This window comes from Pipistrellus hanaki (assembly GCF_964339955.1).
Source record: "Pipistrellus hanaki genome assembly, chromosome: 19".
Classification (NCBI taxonomy): Eukaryota; Metazoa; Chordata; class Mammalia; order Chiroptera; family Vespertilionidae; genus Pipistrellus; species Pipistrellus hanaki.
In genome coordinates this window covers 2,623,088-2,651,056 of record NC_140521.1, presented here as the reverse complement: position 1 = coordinate 2,651,056, position 27,969 = coordinate 2,623,088, and the positions used below count along the sequence as shown (strand labels likewise).

Sequence of the window (27,969 nt, the reverse complement as noted above, 5' to 3'; positions counted from 1 at the left end):
GCCAGGAGCCGAGCAGCGGCTCAGGCCGCACATTCTGCTTCTCTTTGCCCCAGAGCCACGCAGAGAAAGGACAGTCTCACAGCAGGCGCAGCATTTCGTTTCTTTTAAAAAATAAATATTTATAAACTTAGGGAGGGAGATTCAAAGAATCAGAGTGTTTTCCCTCCAAAAGCACAGATGTCCCAAGTGAGCCAAACCAATGTGAGTTCACGGACCCACTAATCAAACGGGCCCCGCGCACCCGGGGCTCTGCCCGAGGCCGGAGCGGGGGTGCTGGCCCCTTAGTCCCCCTTGGTGATCAAGTCTTCGATGTAGGCGTCCAGCTCGTCGTCTGTGTTGATGTCAATGTCCTGAAACAGAGCGGGCGGGGTCAGCTGGGGCCGTACGGTGGTGGGGGCCTCAGGAGCCTTTGGCCCTGTCCCCCAGCTGTTGGCCCTGTCCCCTCTTGTCCATCCCCCGGCCCCAATCCTCTGCACAGAGTTCTAGGTTGCGCAGATGTGTTGCAGGCTTCTCGGGCTCAATAAATCCAAAACAACACAGCTAGACCCCCCACCCCAGGGTTCCCACCACCTGCCCTCCGCCCACAGGCTCAGGATAAACCTCAGGAATCACCCCGTGTCCTCCCTCTCCCTCAGGTATGAGATCTGCCCACTCCCTCCCTCCGCACTGTCATCGTCCAAGGTTAAGGCCGCCAGCATCTCTCACCCAGAAAACTGTGGGAACCTCACTGGCGTCCTGGGTTCTAACCTCTAGCCATGCCAGGCCCTCCTACAACAACCAGAGTAAGTGTCTTAGGGCGCAAACTGGGTGATGCCAGTGACGTCCCACCTGAGGCCCCACCGCGTCCAGCCCACTCCTGCCTGAGGGCGGGCCTGGTCCTCTCTGCCGCAGCACTCACACTCACTCTTCATGACTGTTCCATCTCAGCTCAAATACCTCCTCAGAGACCACCCTCACCTGGGAAGGTGGCCTCCGTCTGTCCTCTCTCAGTCTGTTTCCTGCATCAGTACTTCTAGCTCCTGCCCTGGAGGGTCGGGCTGTGAGGGAGGGACCGCCTGGAGGGCTGCCCCGGCCCCTCAGCGAGGGGAGCAGGCCCTCCTGTGCTCACTGCCTGGTGAAGGACTGAGAGCCCACAGGGCAGGCTCCACTCGGGGGCCACCCAATCCCATCGGGGCGGCATCTGGGAAAGTGAGACCTTCTAGTTCATGGCTGGGAGGAGTCTCAAACGCAGCTGTCCATCAACATGTCTAACAAGGGAAAGCGTGATACCGGGCCTGGCTGGGAGGCGGCCCGGGCAGCCGCACCTCAGCCCTCCTGGTCAGGAGCTGTGCCGCCAGGGTTGAAACCACAGATTCCTGCGAGTGGGGAGAAGGCAGCAAGAGGTGCCCAAGCCCCCCGCCCCCGAGACCAGGTGGTCCCGCTGCAATGAGAACTGCCTGGCTCACCTCCTGCACCTTTTGCAGGAGAGCCACGATGTTGGTCCTCAGCTTCTGCAGCTTCTCCTCCGTCTCTCGGAGCTTCCTCTCGGAGGCGCGCAGGCTCTCCTCCGAGGCCTTGGCCCGCGAGTCGGCACGGCTCTGGTAGGAGTGGCACAGGTTCTGGAGCCCCACCTCGTACTGCCTGAAGTACTCTTTCTGTCGGGAGAGGGGGGGCAGAGGGGCGCATGAGCTCACAGGGTCCCCAGGCCCTTCTAAAGGAGCACTGGCTTCCCCAGAGGGCTCAGCACAGGCTCCGAGCCGGAAGGGGTCAGACATGAGGGCAGAGACCGCGATGCCATGGCGTGAGGCCGCCATGAGGACAAGGACCGGATCGCACGGGGGAAGCACTCAGCAAAGAATGGGGTCTCCATGACTCTTAAGCCCGTGGAAGCAGGACTCTTGCTGCTCCCTCCCTCCCAGCAAGGGCCCCTCAGGGGAGCCGCCACATCCGCATTCGCTGGGTCAAATAAGACCCAGTGCTCGTTTCCACACCACGAGCCTCTCTGCATCCCTCTGAGTGCAAGTTCTTCGCTGCTGCCTGTGACAGGTTTAGCCTCTCTGCCCAGGTAAAGAGATGTATTCCTCATAAAATGTCCAACCAGGCCTCTGCCGTCAGTGAGGACTCAGGACCACAGTCATGTCCAGCCAAGCCCCTTCTTTCCCACAGGGTGAAGTCTCCTCTCCCATCTCTTACCTGAGAGAGGGAGGCTGGCCGGAGGCACACAGCTGAGAGCTGGCACCACCGCAAGCACCGAGGGGGCACGCAGCGTGCAAGACCGAAGGTCAGGCCAGACTCACCAGAGGAAAGGATATCAGCTCATCTGAATTCATAGCACTCAGCTCCTTTTTGGAGATGGGGAAGCTTGGAGGCAGGAAGTACCGTAAACAATTCCTGAGCGAGAGAGCAGGTGGGGACAAGGAGTCAGAATGGCGCGGACAGGCAGAGAGCCGCTGGGCCCCGGTGCGGGACGGCACGCACCGGAGGATCTGGACGAGCAGGTCGACGGTCTCGTGGCTGGAGCTGGGGGCGGTGGTGTCAGGCTCAATGCGGACGCATTCGGAAGTGGAGGCGTCTGGCACGGCCACAGACGGCTGGGCCTCCACCAGCGGGGCCACCGTGGACTCCACCTCCTCCCTGCCGTTCTGCTGGGTGTCGGGCGTCTGATACTCCGGCGAAGGGGGCTTCATCAGCCGCACATCCTCGCTGTCTTTCTCCACCCTGGAGAGGACACCGTTCTGTCACATGGATCCCAGCTCCCCGGATGGGAGACTGCCCACCCTGCCCGACCAACACTGCCCACCGGCCTCTTCGGGGGCATTACCAGCGGTCTCTCGGCGTCGTGTCTGTGGGCACGTAGTCGAACTTCACCTTCCACCGCACCGCATGCTTGCCTGCCTCCACTGCGGTGACACGGCCGGTGTACCACTCCCTGTTCACACGCACCTCCACGTGCAGACCTTTATCTGAGAACGGGGAGGAGCAGAAGTCAAAAAAGGTCACCCCAGGATTTGCAGGGACAAGATCTCCCGGGTGCTTGTCCCCTCTACGCCAGGGACATGGGGCCCAGTGACCCTGGTCTCCTCCCCCATCTGTCTAAGAGCTCCACAGCCGGAGGAGTGCCAGAGGTGAATGCCAAGGATTTCGTGCTGAAATGCACACAGGGTGTGCTTTCTTCAGAGTTCTTCTAGGAATTGGACTTGAAACCACTGGAGCACCAGAGCCCGGAGCCAGGGGAGCCTCCATGAGCACGGAGGAGGAGCGGCTGCTGGCTGACCCCACTTCCCGCCTCCCCACAGGCAGCCAGGCCTCTCCCTCCACTCACCTTTCTGCGCCTTCTTGAGCTCAGCGGAGTCGTCCTCCTCAGCACTGTCCGACAGCTACGAGGAGAGCAGAGTGTGAGCGCCCCTGGAGAGCAGGCTTCTGCGTGGCTGCCTGCCCAGGGTCAGCAGCTGTCACCACCATGCTGATTTACACGGCAGCTTACATCACCAGGACATGCTTATTAAACCTCTAGCTTAGGTGTCTACGCTTCTGTCACCTTTATATACGCTTCTGTCACCTTTATAAACAAGTTGGCAGGCAAGGGACAGACTGTCATGGACACAGAACGCAAGGGTTTTAAACCTCCCCGATTCCGTGTCAATGTGACCTCAGACCTGGGACTCAGTCCCCCTCAGGACCCTACCGGGCACGTTTCCGGCATCTTTGTAGACTGCGCTCCGGAAACGCTCACGCCTCAGCGCAAACGGAGCCGGTGCAGACTGCTGAGAGCTTCCCCTCGACCACCTACCTCACTCAGGTCCTTCTTTTCCTCCTTCACAGTGATCTTGCCCCGCTTGGGTCTCTCCCTCCTCTCCACAGCCTCTTCCTCAGCTTCCTCCTCATCAGAGGCATTGATAGCCCGCTTCCGACCATGGGCGGCCTAGAGCAAGAGGGGGAAGAGGAGCAGCCACGTCAGTCCTTGGTGTGCGGGAAGCTTCTATCCGGCCGGAAGGAGCTTCAGCCCGAAGCCTGTATGCTTCTCCGTCTCCACCAGGGCGAAGCACACTGGCATTGCTCGGTACAGAGCAACTCCAGGCCCTGTGCCCCTGAGGGCCTGGGCTCGGAGCTGTCACCGGGGAAGGCTCTCAGTTCACTCCCTCCTGGGCCAGCTGTGACCTCCCTGAGACACAGCACCCACCACTGAGCTCAGCGAGACTGTCACCAGGCCACAAACCTGTGCTGCAGCATGAGGAGCCCACACCTCGGAGGGAGCAGTGAAAAGCTCCCTGAATAAACAGAGCCACGTGCTCTGTGCCCCTGAGCAAGTCCCTTCAGCTATGAAGACACTGACCGCCCAGCTCCACGCCTACCCCCGAGGGGCTGGGGCGGAGAAGCATCATCTCACCGGGGCAGGTTTACTAGGCGGCTCTGGCCTCTTGACCACGGGCGTCTTGGCGGCTCTGGGGGAGGGGACCTCCCGAGGGCTCCTGGAGTTGGGCAGTGGAGATGGTGTCGGCGGCTGCACCGGCGGGGTGGACCGAGGCACAGGCTTGACTGCAGTGTTAGCAGGCTTTCGGGGTGCCTCGGGGGGCTGGAGAAGCCTGGACGTACAGGCCTCCTCCCGGGCTGCCAGGGCAGGCGGCTTTGGGATGCTGTTGACGACAGGAGCCTTCCTGGCTGGCCGGGGAGGCTGGAGGGCAGGGGGTCTGCTCGGGGCATTCTTGATCACAGCAGGTAAAGGAGGTGAGCGTGGTCGCTGAGGTCTGCGTGCAGGCTCCTAAAGGAAGCCGAGAGAGTGAAAACCCTGCTCCTGGCACACGCCCCCCGAGGAAAAGCCGCTCCTGCCCGGGCCTCACCTCGGAGGGAGGTCTAGCGGTTACTTCCAGCGGCAGCTTCTTCAGGTCAGCTTGGGAGCGGATGGGGGTGGTCTTCTGCAGGACAAACGTGAGGACCGAGTTGTTTACCTATGTTGGCACACTCAGGCAAACGCTCTTGGGACAGCAGGGAAGAAAACCGGGGCCACAGCCCTACTATTGCAAGCCTCCCCTTCTCACTGGGAAGACGCAAAAAATACACAGACACTAACCATCCGCAAATTGCAGGATTCTATGATTAATCCAGCAACTGAGAGACTGGACTAAGCTCCCATTAAAGCAGAAAAAAAAAAAAAAAAAAAAAAAGGTGGGAAAGGCCTGATGAATGAGGCCAAGAAGGACAGGCGGGTCCAGCATGCGGGAGGGAGTTAGTGAGAGCATCTGCACAGGCACAGAAGCCAGAAAGCAAGCAGCTTTCATCATCCATACTGAAAGGGCTGATGTAAATACATACAGTAAAGGGCTGATGCCACAGATATACCTAAGACACCCTGACAACTCAACAGGGAAAAACACAAAAATATGAGAGAAGCATAAGCAATTCTAAAAGAAATAGACACGTGGAAAGACTGTCCAATTTTAAAAATATGAAATAAACTCAAATTATAAAATCTATACCTCTGCCAATCAAATTTGCAGAGATATTTAAAAATAAGTGTACTGCTGGTAAAAAAAAAAAAAAAAAACACAAAAAGAAAAAAAATAAAAAACGCCCCCCGAAGTTAATAGATCTTCGGGAAAATAACTTAGAAAGTTTCTAAAAGCCACAGAATTTAATTATCCACTGAAAATATGTGTGTATATACATCATATAACATCATAATCTTCATATTTCTATTAAAAATATATATGTACAGCCCTAACCGGTTTGGTGGATAGAGCATTGGCCTGAGAACTGAAAGGTCCCAGGTTTGATTCTGGTCAGGGGCATATACCCTGGTTGCGGGCACACCCCCAGTGGGAGGTGTGCAAGAGGCAGCTGATCAATGTTTCTAACTCTCTATCCCTCTCCCTTCCTCTCTGTAAAAAATCAGTAAAACATATTAAAAAATGCAGGCAGTTAAAAAAAACTGGAAGGATATGCAGTTAATGATTGTTAGCTCTAAGGTAAACTATTCACTTTCTGGAGCTTTAAAACATTCATAAATGAATTGAACCACTTTGTATGTGTAAATAAAGCAGTCTGAGTGTCTAGAAGAATAATCAGGGCATACTTGGGAACCAATGTGCCTGGAGATTGGGGCTGGGAGCTTTGGCAGTTCTCCTGGGTGACTGGGAGTGAAACTGAGCTCGAGGGGGCAGGGGCGCCACTGAGAGGCCCTGTCCCACCCGACAGACATGGCACGGCCTTGCTCAGCCCCCTGTCCAGGACCACGCACCTGCAGGGCCTCCAGCTTCTCCTGCTGTTGGCGAATTCTCTCCGTCAGCTGCTTCTGCTTCTCTTCCTGTGTCTTCAGGTCCTTTTTTAATGTCCCCAGGGGAACCTTCTGCTTCTGCTCAGAAGCCTCACACCTGTGCAGAGAAAGTGCTAAGGAGGCCGTGGGAAAAACAGGCTCCAAGCAGGGCAGGGCCCTTCCTCCTCAGCCAACTCACACCGCCTTCATCAGAGCAACCACCTCAGAATCCCCAAGTTCAAGGAGTTAGTACTCACTGCAGGACACACCTACATTCTTATTTCTGGACACTTACTACGAGCAGCAAGACAGATGGAAAGATGTGAGCCCTGATCTCAAGAAGCGTAGCGAGTTACTGACCCAGAGAGCGGAGAACATGGCGAGAGGATGGAGGCACCACAATTCGTTAGAGAAAAGTGCTCACCGGTCCTGCTCAGGGTCAGGGTTCATGGAGCAAACCCAGGTGTCAGGATACTCCTTTTCCACAGAATGCAGCTGGAAGGGGAGGGTCCGCCACTTCAGACACAAATCTATGACAGAAATCACAGACAAACCCGAAGTCAGCCACGCCTACCAACAGTCTCTGTGGTCAGGCTCCGCCTAGCCAGGCCCAAGCACAGACGGCCCTGACTTGCCATTCAGTTTCATTCTGGCTCCACTGTGCCTTTCTTACAGAACAGTGACCTTTTCAGGGACAGTGACACCATCAAGGATGGAAACTTCATATCGTGGACTCTCCACCCCCAGCCCCTCTCCCTCCTCCAGGCAAAACTCAGACTTAGCTCCCAAGGCCAGCACTGAACAGACTCCCATCCCCAGTGGGAGTAGAAGACCATGAATGTCAGTCCAGCCAGAGGCCAGCATGGGGACAGAGGGACCTGGACGATGACGGGAAGGAGTCAGGAGAAGCTGTGACCCCCGGACTCACCACACTGGATGGTGATGGGGATTTCCATGGACCTCCGGCGTTTGTAACGCACGTCACTGGATGGGGGGTGGTTCCAGTTGGCAGAGAGGTAGCCAAATTCATCCCAGAACTTGATGATTCCCCGCTGGGCTGGAAGGCAAACACCCACACGTCTTGTTAGCAGGCAGCCTCTCCCTCCTCCTCACTTCACCCCCTCAGGCGGTGAGCACCCTGAGGTGGAGGCGGAGAGAAGCGGCGTTACCGATGGCGATGTCCTTCCAGTACTGGGCCAGGTGGTCGCCCATCGCCCGCAGCAGGTGCCGGTACTCCTTGGCGTCGGCGAAGTCCTGCTTGTTGTGTGTAGGCTCCAGAACCAGGTAGGGCACGTCAACGACCCCAACCACCCCGCCGCACGCCCTGCAGGGAGAGGGGAGACAAAGCCCCGTGAGCCCGCGGGCGGGAAGCCTCAGCACCGGCCTCGGGCGTGGAAGCTCTCCGGGGCAGCACTCACATGCCCCCTTCCAGCTGCGGTCCCACTTTCTCATACATCTTGATCAGGCGGCTGCAGTTGTATATGAACATGCCGTCCAGATCCCGGTGTTCAATGTTGACCCCAAAAACAAAATTCAGTTCCTTAGGCTCCTTAAGTGCTCTGAGAAAAAAAAGTTTTACACAGTTAGCATTTTATATGCTCTTTAAATGAAGAGAGGGGGGAGGAAAGGAAGAGAGGGAATAGGGAAGGGAGATAAAAAAAGAGAGAGAGGGAGGGGGAGAGTGGAGAGGGATGGAGAGACAGACAGGTGACGGTGAGAACGGTTTGGTGTTCAATTCAAGGTGTTGGCACCGCCCTGCCTTTTCCTAGCTCAAAAAGAACAGAGCGAGGAAAACACTGCTCTCCTGCAGTGGCCATCTGACCAGCACTTAAGATCACAGCATTCATGGTTTTTTCTCAAAGCAATCTTTGTGACAGAACAGCAACCCTGCAGGGTGGGGAGGGATTCCTCAAGCTCTTTGCCAACCATCAGTACAAAAGTTCCATGATTCTAAAAGGTCAAAGGCCAGTCCTGGCACTCACCGCTGCTTGGCATCCTTGATCCGCTTCTTGACGTCAGCTTCTCTGCGCAGGGTGATGGCTGCGTTCTGCACCTGCCGCAGCATCACCTGGGGGCAAACGGCAGCACAGGTGAGGGGCGGGGCTCCGGCCTCACAGGAGGCATGGTGACACACCTAAAACTTCCCACTTCCCACCACATGGAAGCAACACACCTGGAGAGTTATTTATTTTCTACAGAAATGGGGACAAACTCAAAAGCTGTTTTCCCTTAACTGGGCTTTTGACAACTGAAAGTCTCCAGAGGTGTGTCAGGCTGGGAGATCAGAGAACTGCTCTGACCCGGATTGCTGTGTGACCTGGGACAAGTGCTGTTTTCCGTTTCCATTTCTTTTCCCACAAACTGTGTCCGTTCACACCTCATATGGTTTTGGGATGTTGAAATGATTAGCCAAGATTTTACCATACGGTGTGGTCAGTAGTGGTTATGGAAGCATCATCCCATTTCTCAGCTTTAGGGTAAGAGATTCTTGAGTGTCGTGGGCTGAGCAAGGCCAGCTGTGGGAGGCTATGGCCAGACAGGCTAGCGGACAGCTGCACAGGAGCCTTACCCGGGAGTCCCGCGTGACGTCTCCACCCAAGCGCAGCTCTAAAGCCCGTGCTTTGCTCTCCGCCTCCCGGGCCTTATCTTCAGCTGAAACCCAGAAGAAACCACGTTAAGGAATTCAAAGGCTCAAAATTCTTACTAACCCTCTTGGATCCCACAGTGCAATTCCCACTGGACAAGGGTGGTGGTGGTGGGTTGCATAGTCAGTTCAAAAGGAAAATCAAAGACTCAAAGCATCTGAAACATGCTTTTCAAACTTTCCAAATGAATCCAACAGGTCAAAAACTGTTCAGGCAACCCAAGTTAAACCCTGGCAGAAGCTAGAACCTATCGAGTCCTTAGCCAATCGTGCTCCTTTAAGCAGCCAGGAAGCCCTGCTATCCCGACAGACCTTGAGGATTTTGCCCTGGAGTCATAAACACCAATTTCACAAATACTGGGGCCGAGGGCAGTGTGGGATTCTTCAGGACATGTTTTAGGTAAGTCCCTACAAAGACTGCTGGGAGGGGAGAGAACTGCTAAGAGGACTGGCCAGCACGGGGAGGGCTGCAGGAGGAGCTGCCCAGAGTGTTGGATGGAGCTTTTTCCTAGATCTAGCTTTGGCCATAAGCCGTGTCCCCAGGGGACTCCCACCCAACCCCGCCCGCACAGGGGGACATTACCAATCCGTGCTACGTGCTCAGCTTTCTTCACTTCCTGCTCTGCCCGGGTCTTGAAGCGGCTGGAAGTGTACTTGTACATCCTGAAGGGGGGAAAAGCAGCCTCAGGGTCCGAGGAGTAGGGGGCAGGGTGGCCACCTGAGCAGCTCAGGAAGCACCCTGACTTCCTGCTTCCTCCCAAGCTGCACTGTCCTGGCCCTTCAGGGTGAATCAGAGCCAAGCCTATTTCAGCAAAAGACTCCGGATGCAGTTCGATAAGCAAGCTCACTGCTCCCTAGCTGTCACTAACCCACAGCATCAGCCATCAGCCAGGGTCTTTGCTTTTCTCCTGTGTCCAAGAGGCTCCAACAGCTCACTGTGCCAGGCAGAGCAGCTCCACCACAGAGGGCGCTTATACTCAAAGAGCTCTGCCAGCCCCTCCACAGCTTTGGCCACCTCTATCCCTCCCCCAGGACCCACAGCAAATCACAGGCAGCTTACAGGCCCAACACGGTCAGACCCCGTCGTCCAGCATCTCTCAGAAACGCCCCAGGAGAGCGTGGCAGGGCGGCAGTCCCTACCTGGGCTTGTACAGGCAGCAGGAGAGCCTCTTGGTCTGCACCTTGTGCCCGTGGATGAAGATCCTCATTCGGGGGTCGATGTAGAGCACGGCAGCGTAGGCTCGGAAGGAGCGCCGCTCCGGCTTCCTGGAGGCGGCGGGGACAACGGAGCGCGGTCACCCGCACCGCAACCAGCCCCACCCAGGGGCCAGCAGGACAGACTCTCAGCAGCTCCCACCTCGCATCTCTACTGCTCTTGCCACCCTGAACGTGTAGCCCTCAGCGTTGGCACATCCTGCCCCCTGCCCCACCCAGACACCGCCCGGCCCTCCCACTGCCCCACCGGCGCCTCCTCTCCCTCTCTAGGGCCTCAGTTTCTTCTGTCAAATCACGGGGCTGGAGCGTGGGATCATTAATCTCTCTTTTTGGCTTTGCTGAGACCTGCTGGCCCATTCATCCCTCTGCCTACGGCAAGGTGATGCGAGTTCTCAGCTCCATGAACTCTAACCTGGGAAATCCGGGAAATGAGCTCCCCCCTCCCTCCCTAAGGTCACTTCCTGCGCTTTCCCAACTGAGAAAATGGATACCAGTTCCAGGACTTCCGGCCCTTCCCAGCCACACTCACGTGCCCTCTGGGGAAGTCTCTGCCATCTGGATATCTCTTGGGTTTGAGACTATGTCCAGCTCTGGCTCTCCGTTATCCATGAGTTTGAGATTGAAGATGATCACCAGTGTTCCTGGGGAACAGAGACCCTTCTCTGTGCCAGGTGCCCCCTGCACATCCATAGCACCCTGGCTCTGGAACTAAGGGTTCCAGTGGTGCAGGCTCTAGGCCTCCTTACCACTGTTCCCAGGAATCTTCATGAACTGAGCCATCAGTTCCTCCTCGTTGTGGAAGGGGGAATACTTGTAGATGAGCTCTGTCTCTATGGAGAACTTTTCCAAGTTGTCTGTGAGAGGGTCCCGGGTCTGAGCATTCCAGGTGGGCAATGGGACTATCACCTATGGAGTGAGCACAGGCAGACATTGTCCCTAAAATGTGCGTTCATTCCTCTGATCAGCCCCACACTGCCCAGACGTGAGGCCCAAGCGCCACAGCCTGGCACCGGAGCCTCTGTGGCTTCTGCCCCTTCCCAGGACTCGGCCTCAATCGCTAGGTCCCCTGGGGTACGCTGGCTGTGCCCTGGGGCCTCTGAAAGGCAGCTCCCTGCTTGAGATGTCTCTGGCCATTTTCCTAGTTTGGTAATAATTCTACTCTTTCCACTAAGGAAAGTCTATCTGCAATTATTAGTGAAACTGAAAACACACATAAACATAACCCACAACTCAGCAATTCCACTCCCAGGTACATATTCTCGGAGAAACTTGTGCATGTGTACCAGCAAACATCTAAGAACAGCAAAATAGCCACTACAAAGTGGATAAATTAAACTGTAGCATTTTTAAACAATGGAATACTGTGCAGTGATGGAGATGAACAAAGGAATAGCTACTATCATCAACACAGACGAATCTTACAATGTTACAAGATAGAAGCAAAATAAAAAAAACCTATGATGAGTGCATTTATATAAAACTCATAAATGCACAGACTAAACTATTCAAGAATGCATACAGAAGTGACAACATAGGAAGAAAAACAAGGACATAATTATCACAAAGTCACCTTAGGGCATTCCTTAGAGGTGCAACAAGCAACCTGATTGGTGGGAGTGCATCAGCGATGATGGTGACTGCATGGGCGTTTGCTTTAGACGTTTTAACGCACTCTTCTTCACGTATGGAATTTCATCTTATGTCTAAATAATGTTTTAGAAAATTCTACCCTTGTCAATTACGCTTCAATAAAGCTGGGAGGAAAATATCCTACTCTTTCTCTTTCTTTAAAAATTCTTTCAAATGCCACTTCCCCAGAGGCCTGTGTGCTCCACCCGTGCTCCCCCCCCTTACCCCCCTCCCCCGAAGCTTCTCAGCATGGGTGACTGCTGGGATTCCCTCCCAAGTTCAAACCATCTGGCCCACTGGTAGGAAAAAAGAGCCCTGTGTTTTAACAAGCGCCAGGGTGATAAAACTGATAAAGAGTTCTGAGATGTTCTGTTGGTTTCTGAGAAGCTTCCTGCCTATAGTATCCAACCCTAGGACTGGTTTGCACACATTCCTATGCAGCCAAAAATGTTTATTTTGAAATCTTGGCTGAGTTCGCACTGCAGTAACAATCCAAAACAGTGACCTTCTAGCACCAAGTAAGGAAAAAATTTCAACCTAGTTTTTTCACCAGGGAATTGAGTTCCATTTGTGTTCTGTGGGTGTGTACCTCACTCTGCACCTCCCATCTTCACAGCAGCCCCAGGTGACAATGGCATTAGTTACACTGTGGGCATTCATTCATTTCCACTGGCACCCCCCCTGCCATAAGAACACTTCTCCTCTGTTCTGGCTTCCCCCTACCATTCTGGCCGCTCCTGCCTCCTCTGGCACTTCCCCCCTCCCAGCCTTTAAATGTCCGTGTGCCTGAGATCCCAGGTCCTCTCACTCTGCGAGCTCCTTTAGTTGAGCTTATCTGCTGCCAAGAATCCGGGGGCCAGGCCTCCCCCACGCTCCAGACCCAGACTTAACTTTGAGTGTCCAGGACAAAACACTCTCTCCCTCCCAGCTGCACTCTCTGCCGTTCTTCCCCGGCTCCAGCCAGCCTACCACGCCAACCGCCACCCAGAACCGAGCCACCCAGACTCCTCCTTCCCCTTTCCTCCCTGCGCCGGTCAAACCCCACATCTGCGGCCCACATGCTAGAGAGGACGACTGCTCCTGCTCCTCCCCTCCCTGCTGGAGTCCCTTCAGGTGACACAGAGCCGGGCCTTTCACCTGGTCCACGCCAACACCCCATCTTTCCAGTCCAATCACTGCACGGTAACCGAACAATCTTAAAAAAACAACAACCCAAAACCCAACACTGCACCTCCTCCTTTGAACTGCCTTTAACGGCTGTGTTTAATAAAGTGCCACCAAGGCCCTGAGGTCAAGCCTGGCCTGGCCTTCCTGCTCTTTAGAGGCCACACCTTCCTTCAGGTGGCCCCTCTACCATCCCGCACCCAGCCCTCAGCGCCTGGAGCAGACCGTTCCTGAAGCCCCAGCCTGGGAGAGGCTCTCCCGCCTGCCTTCTCCCAGGAGCCTGCTCTTTCCGGCTGCAGACTCCCCTCCCTCCAGGTAAGCTGAATGAGTTCACATGCACCAAAAGGGCAAGCTTCACTCGATGGTAAAAAAAGACAGCCTCTTATTCCCAACATGAGTTCATCTGTGATGATTCCGGCTCACATCTAACCAGGGCCAGTATAAATTTAATCTAATCCTCGTTAGCCAACAGGAAGGAATTAGATGGGAACTCTGAATTCACCTATCTGTGGATGTGATAGCCATGGATCTCTCTCTACGGTCCTCTCAGCCCCTTCTCTCTCTCAAGCTCCGGCTCCATTTCTCACGTATGAAAGGAGACCAGAGTCTAGTCTAAGGCTGGCAGACCAAGGCCTTCCCTAACCCACGGCGGACCCAGGAAACGTGGAGCGGAGGGAACCTACTTCATCAATGCCTTCCTCCTCGTGAAAGGTGCGAGACAGGAAGAGGCAGGTCATGGTGTCGTCCTTCTTGGTGAAGAGGATAAAATCCTTCCCGATGCGCATGGAGCCTCTGGAAGGGAAGCAGAACCCGGTTATTCTCCCAGGGACTCAAAAGCTCCTCTGAGAAAGGAGCTGATCTACCCGTCCTGACTCAACTGCCTTTGGAGCGCTCTCCGGAAGGCCTCCTCCGGCTCAGGACCTGAGTGAGTCCCACAGCCTCGTCCCCCTCCTCCCATCTGACACTCCTCCCTCTGCTCTTCCGTTATAACCTTCTCGCCCACACTTACCCCCTCTGGGCACATTCACTGCTCATCATCAGCTCTGGTTAGTCTCACCCCCAGGCACTGCCATGTGACCCTGCTGCCCACGTGCCAGGTCTATCCCAGCCACACAAGGGCTGTTCTACCCTTCAGATTGCACTCCAGCAACTGGTACCTTTAACACATCTCCGTCCATGCTAACCACAGCCAATTCCCACCCTGTCCTTCCTTCTCTGACACCAACTCCCCTAGCATCCACGCATCAAATGCAGCAGCATCAAGGGAACAGCCCACGAGTCCTTAAAAAAACACACACACTGCAACAGTCCGATCCCAAGGTTAACCGTGTCAAATATAATTCTTGATCAGTTTTCGAGGGGGCTTATCATTGACTCAGGTCCTGTAAGTACAACCTTCTTCTGTCTCAGAACCGTTTGGCCACCTCAAGCTCATTATGACACAGGCAGGTCCCTGCTTCTGGATGCAACTAGTTCCCAGGAAATGTGCCTCAAGGAATCGAAGGCTTCCTTCCAGTCTGGCCATGTTCAACCACCTGAGGAACAGGCCAGGCCAGGCCTTCCCAGGTGTCCGGCAGAAGCATGAGCACCAGCGGGAGGACTGCCCACTGAACAATGAGGCTATTTAGTTCCTTTCTTCTGAGCAGCTTCTGGGACTTTATGACTATTATCTCATTAGACCTCGTCATGCCCGAGGGAGGTGATGGCAATAGGGAGCCTTATTACCCTCGTCTCTGTACAAATACAAACCAGATTAGTATGCCAAACACACAAATGAATGCCATGTGCCATTTTCCTCAATGCTCCGGAAAACTCCCAGAGACAGCCTGGGGGCTGCCAAGTTCTGTTTCTCCTCTGCCAGTTCCCGAAGTTCTGGCAATGCTCCTTCCTCAACAATTTCACAGTCCTCCTTCTTCCCTAAAGCTTTTGGGTGGCAAAATGAGGCACACTGCCCTGCCTTCTGTCAGAACTTATTCTTGCCCTAAATTGGCAAAAACTCCCAATTTGTGCCTCTTTGAACCCGACAGCAACAATCCCAAAATGCCACTTCTCTTGGCTTCCCTGCTTCTCAGCCCTATTCTCACCACAAATCACTTCCTTCTAAAAATCTTTTCAACTTCTGAATTGGTATCAAAATGAATTCACTCTGAACACTAGATGGCTCCATCTCAATGGGTCCTTTACAACTGTTCTACCAAAAATATGCTAATGTCAACAGCCTCAACTTCTGTACACTTTCCTTTCCGGGCTTCTGGGCGCTTTTAGAGGCCTATGTCATTTGCTCCTAAAACTTGCTCCGTAAGGGAGAATGTCAGAGTTCAGAATCCTATTTTCTAGATTAGGAAATAGATATCCAGAGGGTAAAATGTTAAAAAGAGAACTGGTAGGAGAAACCTGACGTACAATCCAGAGGGGAAGTCAGGGTTTCATTTACCATCACACGGACTGTAGGAGACCTCAGTTATTGAGGACTTAGATCACCCACACAGAATCACGGGGGTCCCCTTGATCCCGGCTGCCTGGCCCTGCCAGGGGTTCTACATCCTACTCGGTATGTGTGATATAATCCCAATTTATAAAGAAGGAAGCTGAGGCTCAAAGAAGTAATTAAGTGAGGAAAGATTTGAATTTTAGTTAGTCTGACTTAAGTGAAATGGACACAATTTGCAGTCAGAAATTCTGGTTTATATTTGTGCTCTACACTTGGGCACCTTTATATTTTTGGGCAAATCCTTTCACCCCTATAAACCTCACTTTCTTTATCTGAAAATGAGCATAACAGTACCAACACCTCCCAGGACCATGGAGAGGAGTAAACAAGATCAGTTAAGCCCCTACCTAGCACAGTGCCTGGCGCATGGTAAGTGCCTATCCGTACCATTTGGTTCCTGTCCTAAGAGATAAATTGGAAAGTCCAGGTGCATGTCTTTGGAAGCACTTTCGTTCTCCACCCCCCAGCACACTGCAGTGAGGGACAACTAATACCGCTGACTGGCCAAACCACCTCTCTCTCAAAGAAAAGAACACGTCTCCACAGCAAGACTGGAGACATGACTCAGAATTCCATTTGTACAAACTCCAATTCCACTGCAACGTATTCTATCCAAGAGAATGTACAGCTGGAAGAGAGCATTTCAGAAATAGAAACCTTTCTCCTGGGGCTTCACTCAAAGCCAGAACAGCACATTCCAAACACCACACAAGTGGGAACCAAGGTCTGCAGGAGAAGGCCCCAGGGACCTGAAGCCATCAGGTAGGTCCCTGCCAGTGGAGCCCATGACCTCCAGGATGGAGGTTTGGTCTGACTCACCCTGGATCCCCAATGCCTAGCACAAAGCATGACATATGGCAGGTGCTCGGAACCTGCTGTGCCATGAAGCAATGTCTTCCCGATCTCAGATATATCCCAATCCCACAAAACAACCACTCCATACCTCAACTACAGGGTACAACATTTCAACAGGAAGAGAGGCGCAGTGCCAGAGCACAGTGCCCGGAGACACCTGCAGCTTCTCCCACCACAGCTGGTCTGGGCATCCATACATGCTTTTGTTCTGTAAAGTACACAGGCTAGACAACAGTAAGTCCCAGCCCACTCCTTTCTGACTTCCCTTCTGTTACAGAATGACAGGGATGGAGACAAGAACGTTTTCATGAGACCGAAGCAGGAGCACATCGCTTGGTTTTGTTTTGAGTCCTGGGACAGGCTTTTAGGATACTTACGACTTTAACCCATTCCCATACTGCCCGATCTGGGTGGACTCAGGCGTGCGTTTGGCTGACTTCCCAAACTGGATCACACTGGCAGCATCATCTGAAAAGGCAGGCAAAGGAGAAGTGAAAAGCCTGCATTTCTTTTCCAGGCTCCTCCAAAGTCAAGGTCTGAACCTTGCTAACCCCTAGTAGGGCTGTGTGTCTACCGAAAACCTGTCCAAGGAAATTCACAACCATGAGGCAATTGGACACAACACCTGACTGGCCCATCAGTTTCAGTTTAAGCATCACTATGACTTATTTTGTTACCCAAACATGGTAATAAGGTATGAGTGTGTGTGTGTGTGTGTGTGTGTGTGTGTGTGTGTCCTGTAGTTTTAACTCTGGGATGTTGTGCAAGCTGATAAATAAGAATGTTATGAGACAGGTAATCTGACTGACTTCAGGCTGCCATTCAGATGCTATCTCCCATGCTCGGACAAGACCCGGCAAATCCGTGTGTGGAATTATGCCTGAGATGTTGCAACACTCTCCTATCTCTCCTGGTTGGATGATCTTTGAGTCACAAAAGTGAGACCACAAAAAAAAAAAAAAAAAAAAAAAAAAGTTAATACAGCTGGTATTCATAAAAACGGTTACCGTACTTACTTGGATCCATTCCTGCTCCATCATCCAAAAAGCAAAGCATAAATCCTCCTCGAAGATCCTCTCGCCTTTCTGTAAAAGAGGAGCTGCCGTTACTGGGTGGTTACCCTCCAGAGAGCGGCGGCATCGGCAGGGTAAGAAGGGGGATCGATGGGAAGGTCAGGTCAAACCTAGCGTCTCCTTATAACAGACCTAGCTAGCGTAAGGCCCTTGGGGGTGGAAATCCCAAAGCTTCTCCAATTCCTCCCAGCTCATGACAAAGCTTGGGAGACTTGATATGGAGGACGAGACTACCTGGCCCAGTATCCAACCAAGCCCAGAACCACTGAATACAGATGTGTTCCATACATACCCCAATCATCCCCTGCTTGTCTCCATCTGGATTATTCCCACGCTACCTTCTGCTGTGAACCTCGAGACACTGAAGTACTCCCGCTACGGCATGCTGTACCTTACCAACACGGCTCAAACCCAACACGGCACACCCTCTGTGGGTTCCGTTCAGACAAAGTGATCAAGCCAGCCATGCTATCGGATAGTGGTGGCGGCTGCTGTCTAGAAGATGAATTGCTAAGTCTCTATGCGACTCTCCCCAGGCTAACAAGTCTCTGGGCTATCTGTATTCACCATCGCACCTTCCGTTTGCTGTGGGTCCTTGACATGACTCCCCAACCCAAGAATGAAACGGTATAGGATGCCATGAACGTGCCCGGTTCCCAGCTGGATAGCTTGACTGCCAGGAGGAACAGTCCTTTGAGGGTAAGTTACAGAGCAGCCATGGAGAGCCTCTTGGCTAACTGGAAGGGAATGCAACAGGCTCTGGCTGCCATCGCAGTGAGCAGAAACTGCTGTTCTTTCGGGAGCGGCAAGTGGTTACTCAGAGTAGGCTGGGTCATGTGATAAACACTGGAGAAGAGATTCCCAAACAGGGGAAGGGACCATCCTAGGTACCAAGGGTTTGCCTTGACTCAGTGAGGACGATGTGGGCAAAGGCAGGTCTATGTAAAGTACCTCAGGAACAAGCCAGGGCTGCTCTGAGCTTAGTTCCTAAGTGAATACATCCTTTTCTCCCCGAAGCTGCCATTCACCAGCTCTGTAAAACTATCCAAGCTGAGATCTGTTTAAAATGCATGTCCTCTCCTCAGGCTAAAGATTCAAGTGAGTCATGACCGCCTTCCATTAAATGGACTAGTTATTGCAATTTAAAATGCTATTTCAGAAGTTCTATAAACCACGGATTTTTAAGTATCACTCAGTGTTCAGGAAGCTAAACTTTGCTGAAACATTAATAACAAGTGCTTCTTGAAAGTTCAAGAGCAGGGACCTTCCTGGAAGTGCTACTGGTAGATAAGAAAATTCTCCTCATGGCAGAGCCTCTTACCAGGGTCTCTAGAGAATCCAAATGAGATTCAGCAAGCAGGAGCAAGAGCAAGTAACGTGCAAAAAGGCTTCCAAGTTTATTCTAGGAGGAGCAAAGCGGGCCAGGTACAGATCATGGTAACAATGTGCTAAATCTGGCCACGGGCCATTTGCTATGCACGTCAGCCATGAGCAGTACGTGAAGACTGCTTTGGAACCTAGAAACTGGCTCAAGCCAAGTGCATTCAAAGTTCCCAAGGGTCATCGGTGGCATTTCTTGAACGCTACCTAAAAAATTACTTTTAGGCCCTTGTGCTTCTTGTAACAGGACTTGCAGGCTGTTTTAATATACAATCAACACTTAACAGTGGGTCTGAGGTCCCTTTCTTGCTCAAGGACTTCATTTCAAAGATTTTTCATTTGATTATGAGGGTAAGAAACCCACAAGTGGAGGATCGACGCTGTGTAAGCAGTGTCCATGGTCATGTACACACTACCCCAGGGCCAAGAGAGACTAGCCAACACGGCAGTAACTTCTTCAACCCTGTAAGCAGGCATGTGGCATCTTACCTAGCTACAATGCTTATTCTAATCGCTGTTTATTCGATGAATATTTACTGGGCAGTTCCATCGGCTCTCTAAATCTCCCGGTGACTTTTTGTGTGGATCTAGATCTGATCACCCTGTGTTAGTTTCTTGGTGTAAACTAATTCTTGGTCTCTATTATTGTACATGCCTAACCAGGATGCCCGGTTTCTACCCAAAGACCTAGAGTAATTGTGCCATATCCTCAGGCCCAGAAACCAGGTGTTTCACACTCATTTCTTCTTAGGCACAGCAATAAATGATTTGAAGGGAACTGGGCATAGAAGAGTGATGTCTGTCTTACCTGCATAAATATCCATTCTGGTGGCATCAGCATCTCTGCAAAATTAAAAGGAAAAAAAATAAATAAATAAAGATCCAAGTGAGAATCTGAAATGCCATCTATGCATAGTATTATGAAATGGATACTATTTTGCATCAACTAGTACTTCTATTATCAACTCTTATATCCTTCTTCCTTTGTTAGTCATCAACACCTAGTCAATAAACAATGGCTGAATTTTATGTCTGCATTCAGAAACAAGACTAAAACAACACTTTCATAATAGTAACAGAATGTTGATTTGGATTTTTATTTGCTTATCTTTGAACCAACTTAAAATTTTCAGTCTTATTACAGTAACATTGATAGGCTTCCATCACCAAGAACTCCATATAACAGTGCTGAATAATTTCTTCCAAGCACAGCTGCGCACAATTGAAAGATGCTTTGATCAACGGGAGTCATCTGACAATAAAATACACTTTGGGAAGATACAAAACTCTGGAATAATTTTAAAGACATTTGATAGTGTACTCTCCTGATAGCACAAATTAAATCAAAGCTTGTCTCTCATTAATTTGATTCCTAAATTTCAATCTTAATTCCCTGTGTTTCACTACAATTATCTCGCCCTAACACACATGGGAAAGTAGCTTTGAAGGTTAGAAGTTCATTATTTTTATGCTAGAACACTGAGGAATGAATGGATTAAAGTTAATCAAGTAAAGTGGGAGTTATCAACTGATGTGCTATTAAAAATACTCTTCTGGATAGCAAGCCTCTAAGGACTGAGTTGTGGCTGTTACAGAATTGCCTTCCTCCCATGTCTTCAGAAAGCAAAGGTCACAATGGCCCAAATGTTTTCAAACACATACTACTTGCCTGCAAGAGACTACGTACCTTGCATTATCAATCAGTTCAGCAAGAGCACCGAACAAGAATTCATGAGTAGTTCTAAAATGATAAAAAGAATCAGCAAGAGAATTATGGAATGAACTATGACTCTTAATTTTAAAAAAATCAAGGTTATAAAATACTGTTTTTGTAGGAAACAATCTAAAATCACGATGAGCACTGTCAATTTATACTCGTTAAATTTAACTTCATTATCTCCCTCATCTCCAAGTATTAATCTACCAAGTCCTGATACCTACACAGAAATGTTTATTCTTACTATGTTGAGAAACCACTAAGAAGAATTAAAATATTCCTATGTAGTATTGCTAAAAGCAGTTTTTACTACTCATATTCCACCTAGAAAAATAACTGTTATTTATTTTTCATTGCTTTAACCAGCTGTTTCTGACTATCTCTAAGCATGCTCAGTGGTCAACTTGTTAGCATTTTGCTTTACTAATTATACCTGTGTATGATCTACTAGTGAAAGAAGAAAATCCATTCAATGTTGTGCGATTTATGAGCACAAATATTCCATTTAAAAGTGGAGGAGAAAGGAGAGAAAAATCCACTTCCTTTCTCTTACTCTTGCTTAAAAAAAGGAACTTTCTACCCGTTAAAGGAATGCAAGATCCTCTAGGACAATTCCTTTTAGAAGGACAAAAGCATGGTATGGTCTCTTAAGGTCCTTGTTAAAGTTAACCCCTTCAAGGAGAGAAGTTTATGGTCTACTCCTTGGAAGCTGCTCTAAGTTAGGGCTGGGTAAGTATACAATTATATTTATGAAGAAAAAAAAATGATTATAAGATTTATCCTTAAACTTATCCCTCCATATATACTCTCTTAAATTTCCCATAATAGTTTTCATTAGATATTAGATATAAAAGTAGGACATGTCCACTCAGAACCACTTGGAAACTTTGACTTCTTTTTTCAAAAATAACCAAATTATCCCAGCTAATTTTTTTTGTATACAAAGTTTCAGCCAATAGATAACTAAAATTTTCAAATATTTCAGAATGAAATAAACCATTATTAAATAACCAGAATCTGGATGTCTGATCACTAACTATATTATTTAAAATAAATTTTAAAATGTTTATAAAATACCCAAAATTGAACTGCTAAAAACACTGATTTTTTTTTTTTCCTCCTCAGGTAAATATTCCAATTTTTACAAATGCAAATTTTGAATTAAAACTACCAGTTCTAAGAATTTTATGAAGAACTTTCCCCCATGAGATCAGTGAATATATGCTGCTAATCCAAAAGTGACAGCAGTAATAAGTTTTAACAAGAAGTAGAAAATTTAACAAAAATTTCTACTTAACAAAAAGTAGAAAATTTATCTCCAACTCAACCAGAAAGTAGGGCTCAAATTGTTTTAAAACCCAATTCTTATTTTACATAAAAACCATTTTCTAAGAGAAAAACATGTATAAAACATCCTTATCCTTAATTACGAAAAATTCTTAAATCTTTAGAATCATATTAAATTCTTCAAATTATCTTTTTTTAATGTTTTTATTGATTTCAGAGAGAGGGAGGAGAGATAGAAACATCGATACAAACAGTTGGGCTAAATTCTTCAAATTACCAATTGAATTTTTTTTTTATTCTGTATATTACTCCATAAAAAAAAGAGATAAAAAGTAATAAGCTAGAAAATTAAAGTGACTTGTTGAAAGTAACTAAGTTAAAAATAAAACTAACATTTGCTCTCAAGCTTCCAACCAGTGTTCTATACTCTAAGTTAAAGAATGAAGTATCTGGCTTTTGGTAGGGAAAATGCTGAATATGAATAGTCTGGAAAACTTACTCTAATACCCTTTGCCTTATCAACAATACATATTTCTTTCTTTTTTGAATATATTTTTTATTTCAGGGGGGGGAAGTAGGGAGAGATACAATAGAAACATCAATGATGAGAATCATTGATCGGCTGCCTCCTGCACACCCCACACTGGGGATGGAGCCTGCAACTTGGGAAATGTGCAAAAACTAATCTGGACCCTTCAATCTGAAATCCGACACTTTATCTGCTGAGCCAGACAGGCTAGGGCAGCAATACATATTTCTGATCACTTCACATGAAAATGAGACACATTTAGAATTCAATAGTAAGATCTAAAAAGAGCAAGCACGAACAGTCTCTGGCTGTTTTCACTGCTTTCTATATATTGTTTAAAAATGTGCCTTGTATATTTAGAATTTTTAAAAATCTTTCCAACTGGTCTTCCTTGTTCCACACTATATGAATGCTGTTCCACACTTCTCAATGCTGTTCCACACTTACGTATTTCAGGTAAGTTAACAAACATCTTTAAAATATAAGTAAGGAATACTTTTGTGACATATACTGATACATCAAAAAGGTGCCTTTTGTGACAATCTATAATAATAAAAGCTTAACATATTAATTAGACCGGACTGTGGAACAACCTTCTAGACGAAACCGGGGCTGTGAAGGCCAAGGCCACCACCAGGGCTGCAAGGGCAGAGCCCCTTACATGAATTTCATGCACGGGGCCTCTCATTGATAAATTCAAAGACAACTCTCGCATTTTCTCCAGCCTTCCAACTGATTGATGGATCCTATTATCAAATACTAAAGCGAGAGTTCCAAGTATTTCTTAAAATAAGAACCAAAAACCTACTAACTGCACAAGTTCTTTTTTTAAATAATATTCAAAGAGATACACTAGTTTCTAGTTAGTATCTGAGATAGAGATATTGGAGTAACTATTAAAGGAAATTATTTTCTTCACAGACCTAACAATTCCTTACATATGATTCAAGAAAAATCAACCATATAGAAAAAGAAAGATTTTTAACAGGCTCTCACTTTCTTTCTTTTTAAAAAAATATATTTTATTGATTTTTTTACAGAGAGGAAGAGAGAGGGATAGAGAGTCAGAAACATCGATGCTAGAGAAACATCGATCAGCTGCCTCCAGCACACACCCCCACTGGGGATGTGCCCGCAACCAAGGTACATGTCCTTGACAGGAATCGAACCTGGGACACCTCAGTCCACAGGCTGACGCTCCACCCACTGAGCCAAACCGGTTTTGGCAACAGGCTCTCACTTTCAACTGATCAAGGCTTTTATTCCATTTGTGCTGCGAAGGAAATTGTTCTGGCTCAGCATTTCCAGTGACAAATTCACAGGTAAATATACCCATTATGTAAGAAAATGGTCTCCCTATTCATATTCATCCTGCATTTAAACTATATAAATACTTGGATGTGTTTACAATAGTTAATTGCCCTAATCAAAAGAAAATAATCTAGAGAAATTCTAGAGCAACCATTTTACATGCATTTTGCTTTAATATATTTACAGTAAGAACTCTACATTTCACAGCATTATACATCATAAGAAATGTTGTCTACAGAATTGACAGTTTACTCTATATTCACTTCCAATATAGATAGAACAACCCAAAAATATCATATCGCCAAGATAAAAAGTCATTAAATGTGTCAACGGGAACACAGAAAGCAGGCATCTTAAGCATTCTGCTCTATCAGACCACTTAGCAGTACTGCAAAGAGTGACTTAAGCTTTGCATCTTATGCCAAGGAACCATCACTACCACCAGTACATCTAAATTGCTCATGAACTTTTTACTATCAGTCACAAAACCCATCACCAAAGAGAGCAGTAACAGCATAAAACTCCTTTTATCTAAAAATCCTGTTATCATCTCATAATAGCAATATCCAGTATTCAAAGAAATTATCCTAAGACTTTCATGTATCCTAAGAATTTCCCATGCCTGCTTAAACCTTCATGCTAATGTAACCGAAGAATAGCCATTAGTTAGCGTAGACAAAATAAATAAATAAATAAATAAATAAATAAATAATCAAGACAGATGCTTACTATTTTTAACAGAATTCTTTAACAGAATTCACTAAAAACTTATTTGCTTAATGACTAGCACCAAACAGCAAATTGCTACCATACTTACTAACTTTGGGATTATATAAACTACTATAAATAGAATAATAATCACCATCTAATCCAGTGGTTCTCAACCTTTCTAAAGCCGATGGTCTCAGGCTCTACAGCGACCCACAGGTTGAGAACTGCTAGCAGGGTCGCCTAAGATCATCGGAAAATACGCATATCTACATTAAATACAGTTATGAAGTAGCAACGAAAATAATTTGATGGTTGAGGGTCACAACATGAGGAACTGTATTAAAGGGTCATTAGAAAGGTTGAGAACCACTGATCTATTCAATGTTTACCATGTTTCATGTATGAATTATAAACATTACATAATACTCAGAAATATTGTCAAACTAGCTCCATTTTACAGATGAAGACTCAGTGAATTTGACCTCTGCCCAAGGACACAGCCAAAAAGCAATCAAATCCAGACTTGGCAGGCTCTCAAGCCCGTGATCTTTCCACTGCATCACAATGACTTTCCATCTTTCTAGTTTGGGTTCGGCTTGCAAATCTACATTAAATAGGAGGTAAGGAAAGGGCCATTTCATATTTCACAATATGGCTATATTGTAGATGTCAGGCAACTTCAAAAGATCTTTTAAACATTATAACAAAACAAAAAAGACGATACAGGACAAATTTTGCCTTATCTGAAGGTGACACTGCATCACTTAACACAGGAGATACATCTACCATTAAGAGTATCAAGGCCCTTGTCGCCTCTAAAAAAAAATTAAAACAAAAAACGAGTATCAAGGCCGGTCAGTTTGACTCAGTCGTTGAGCATTGGTTTGTGAACCTGAAGGTCACGGTTAGGACAAATGCCCAGTCAAGACACATGCCCGGGTTGAGGGCTCAATCCCCAGTTGGGGTTGCAGGAGGCAGCCAATCAATGATTCTCTCTCATCATTGATGTTTCTATCTCCTTCCCCTTCCTCTCGGAAAGCAATAAATATATATTTATTTAAACACACACACACACACATATCAAGTAACAGATTAAGAAAATTTAAGGCTCTGGGCAGGTAGCTCAGTTGGTTAGAATGTTGTCCCAATATGCCAAGGTTGTGGGTTCCATCCCCAGTCAGACCATATACAAGAAAGCAACCAATGAATGCATAAAATAAGTGGAACAAATCGATATCTGTGTCTGTTTCTCTCTGTCAAACTATAAAATAATTACTTTAAAATTTTGTTTCCTCTAGAAGTGAACTTCCAGTCAGGTCAGCACATTAAAGAAATCTCTTGAAATGAGTTACAAACCAGAAACTTATCTTGTTCTAGGTTCATATTTTCTTCTGGAACAGTGGACATATTCAAAAGTAGACAAATTCAATGTAATCCAGATATCCCAGAGCTTCCAAATGATACATCCAACCCTCAAATGTCCACGCAAGCAGGTGGTTCCAGTTCGACACTGGTAAATCAAATTCACAGAAAATTCTCCATATTTCGATTTGGTGATTTAACTGAGGTTCAATTCTTTGCTTTGGCTCTGTCCACCTATTGTTATTAAGTTATAATATAGCAAAACTGGCAGAGACAAATATCCCAGAATCTCCAAATTAGAGGCTCAGAGATAAAAATGAAGACTTTCAAAGTGAGAAGTAAACCCTTTCCTATGTAGACAAGGAAAGGTAAAACTGGCCCTAGCCCTTTTGGGTGTGGACGGAAGGGCCAGGTTTGATTCCAGTCAAGGGCACATGCCTGGGTTGTGGACTCAGTCCCTAGTGGGAGGCGTGCAGGAGACAGCCAATCAATGATTCTCTCACATTGATGTTTCTCTCTCTCCTTTCTCCTTTCCTCTCTGAAATCAATAAAAATCTATATTTTTTGAAATGGTAAAAATGACTAGAGCCAGTGCTACCCAATGGTTGAAAGCACTAACCACTGTTGCCAGGTAAATCTTAGTGCCTTAATTCTGCCACTTAGCAGCTGTGTAACCTTCGGCGTGTAACTTAACCTCTTTGAGCCTCAGTTTCCTCAAATGCAAAATAGGGATACTCCCCAGCAGTGTTGCTATAAAGATTACTTTCAGCCATGTTTAAACAAGTAAGTGGCATGAAGCAATTAATTAGTTGAACAAGAACCCAGTTTAGAAGTCCCCTTCATGTTCTTCCAAGATAATCAAATAGTCTGCTATTCCAAATCTGGCCCCTCACTGCAAAACCGTCTAGAGGTCTTCAACTGCTGGTTCCCAGAAAGTGACAGTTCCAACACAAAGAAAGCAAGGGTTTTGCCCAAGGCCATGTTGTAAACAAGGCCATGTTGTAAACTAGTCTGCAATCTCACCTAACAAGATTTCAATTCACCATAAGAATTCTACTCTTAAAACACTCTAGTTCAATAAGCTTCCTAAATAAAACCAAGTTCTCAATAGTTTGACAATTTACTTCACTTAGAAAAATGTCCTTGATGGGAAAAATAGCAAGCAAAAAAACTTACAGACATGATCACAAAGAGGACTCTGGAATTTAGGGTTTTGTTTTTATTTCTAAATCCTCCTATAAAAAGATAAAGTTATACTATTATTGGATAACTGCAGACTATAGTCTCAGCCCTGAAGGTGATTCTTCAGATCTCTGGGCCACCCTTTAGCTGCTCATCACCTCTCCACATACTAAAATGTTAGAATACTTACCTTTATTTCGAGTGAAAATTAGCTTATTAAAACAAAGAATAGTTATGAGCCCAAAGGAATACTTCCAAGAGAGTGAACATTAAGGATTAACCCTGAAACATTCCAGTCCAATTTGGAGTGATGGCAATTTCTTCGTGAACCCCAGAACCTCAAACACCATGTGTTCTGAGATCTGCACACACTTTGGAGAGTGGCTATTTAAATCATGGGTGTAAACAAGTTGCTATTTCCTGCTTAGCATAAGAAAACAATGTCGGATTGGGGACGAATTTCCCAAGAAATATAAAGCCAACTGTTTGATGGAGGGGAAAAAATTAATTTCTTCTCACAAGCTGTCATTTAAGTGTCTTCTTTTTCCCCCCCTCGTTAGAAAGAAAAAACTCGTTATAGCCCAATAGAATATGCTAGAATAGTCCAACTTTTGGTGATCCAAAGAACAGCTCTTGGATTCCTATCAAACACTTGAGAAACACCTCGATCTAGTGACCTCAAATAACTAGCTTGCATTTGAACAAATACGTTTTGATCCAATAAGTGGTCATATTCTTCTGGATTAGCAAGAAATATTTCACTGATCTCTGTTCTTCCATACAGAGCTCAAGGCTCCTCCAGTGATAACATCCCCAAAAGTGCAAAAAGCATAATTTCCTGGGAGAAGGATTTCCGTACGAATATCAATGAGTTATTGGCGACTACAGTGGCATCTACAAGGATACTTACGAATTTGTGTGCAGATATTCAAAGGTTAGCTGGGCTCGATTCAGACTGCTGTAATTTGTGAAAGCCATGATTGCGGGGAGGTTCGGGCCTGCACCAGCTAACTGGGAGATACAACCTTCTACAAGGGAATAGGTTTTCCAGGATTCCTTCCAGAGAAGTTTGGATAAGTCTGTGCTCCTTCAACCAGTGTGCTGCGAACCTAACCAAAACCTAGTCAGAGATGTCTGACCCTACAATTGATTTCTCCTTTTCGGTATTTTTTTTTTTTTTAATCTTCTCA

General features: G+C 47.7%; 1 protein-coding gene across 4 annotated transcripts; it reads right to left on the bottom strand.

Annotated features, from left to right (window-relative positions):
* Positions 1 to 88: 88 nt before the first annotated feature.
* MORC2 (MORC family CW-type zinc finger 2) lies at positions 89 to 27,969 on the bottom strand. 4 transcript variants are annotated; one of them, XM_084867598.1, is made up of 27 exons: positions 27,690 to 27,969; positions 20,368 to 20,421; positions 19,489 to 19,523; positions 17,244 to 17,312; positions 16,605 to 16,695; positions 13,565 to 13,673; positions 10,835 to 10,994; positions 10,618 to 10,729; positions 10,014 to 10,139; positions 9,457 to 9,536; positions 8,799 to 8,881; positions 8,212 to 8,297; positions 7,648 to 7,788; positions 7,399 to 7,553; positions 7,158 to 7,286; positions 6,654 to 6,759; positions 6,215 to 6,347; positions 4,818 to 4,892; positions 4,367 to 4,738; positions 3,770 to 3,901; positions 3,302 to 3,356; positions 2,801 to 2,942; positions 2,458 to 2,697; positions 2,277 to 2,370; positions 1,446 to 1,634; positions 706 to 768; positions 89 to 350 (listed from the first exon to the last, which is right to left on the bottom strand). In XM_084867598.1, the coding sequence occupies exons 1-27, from the start codon at positions 27,755 to 27,757 to the stop codon at positions 282 to 284; spliced, it is 3,168 nt and encodes a 1,055-aa protein (XP_084723724.1). In that variant the 5' UTR covers positions 27,758 to 27,969; the 3' UTR covers positions 89 to 281. The 4 variants fall into 4 exon arrangements, with proteins under 4 accessions (XP_084723724.1, XP_084723725.1, XP_084723726.1 ...); XM_084867599.1 differs by having other exon boundaries at positions 1,455 to 1,634; positions 27,690 to 27,892; XM_084867600.1 differs by lacking the exon at positions 706 to 768.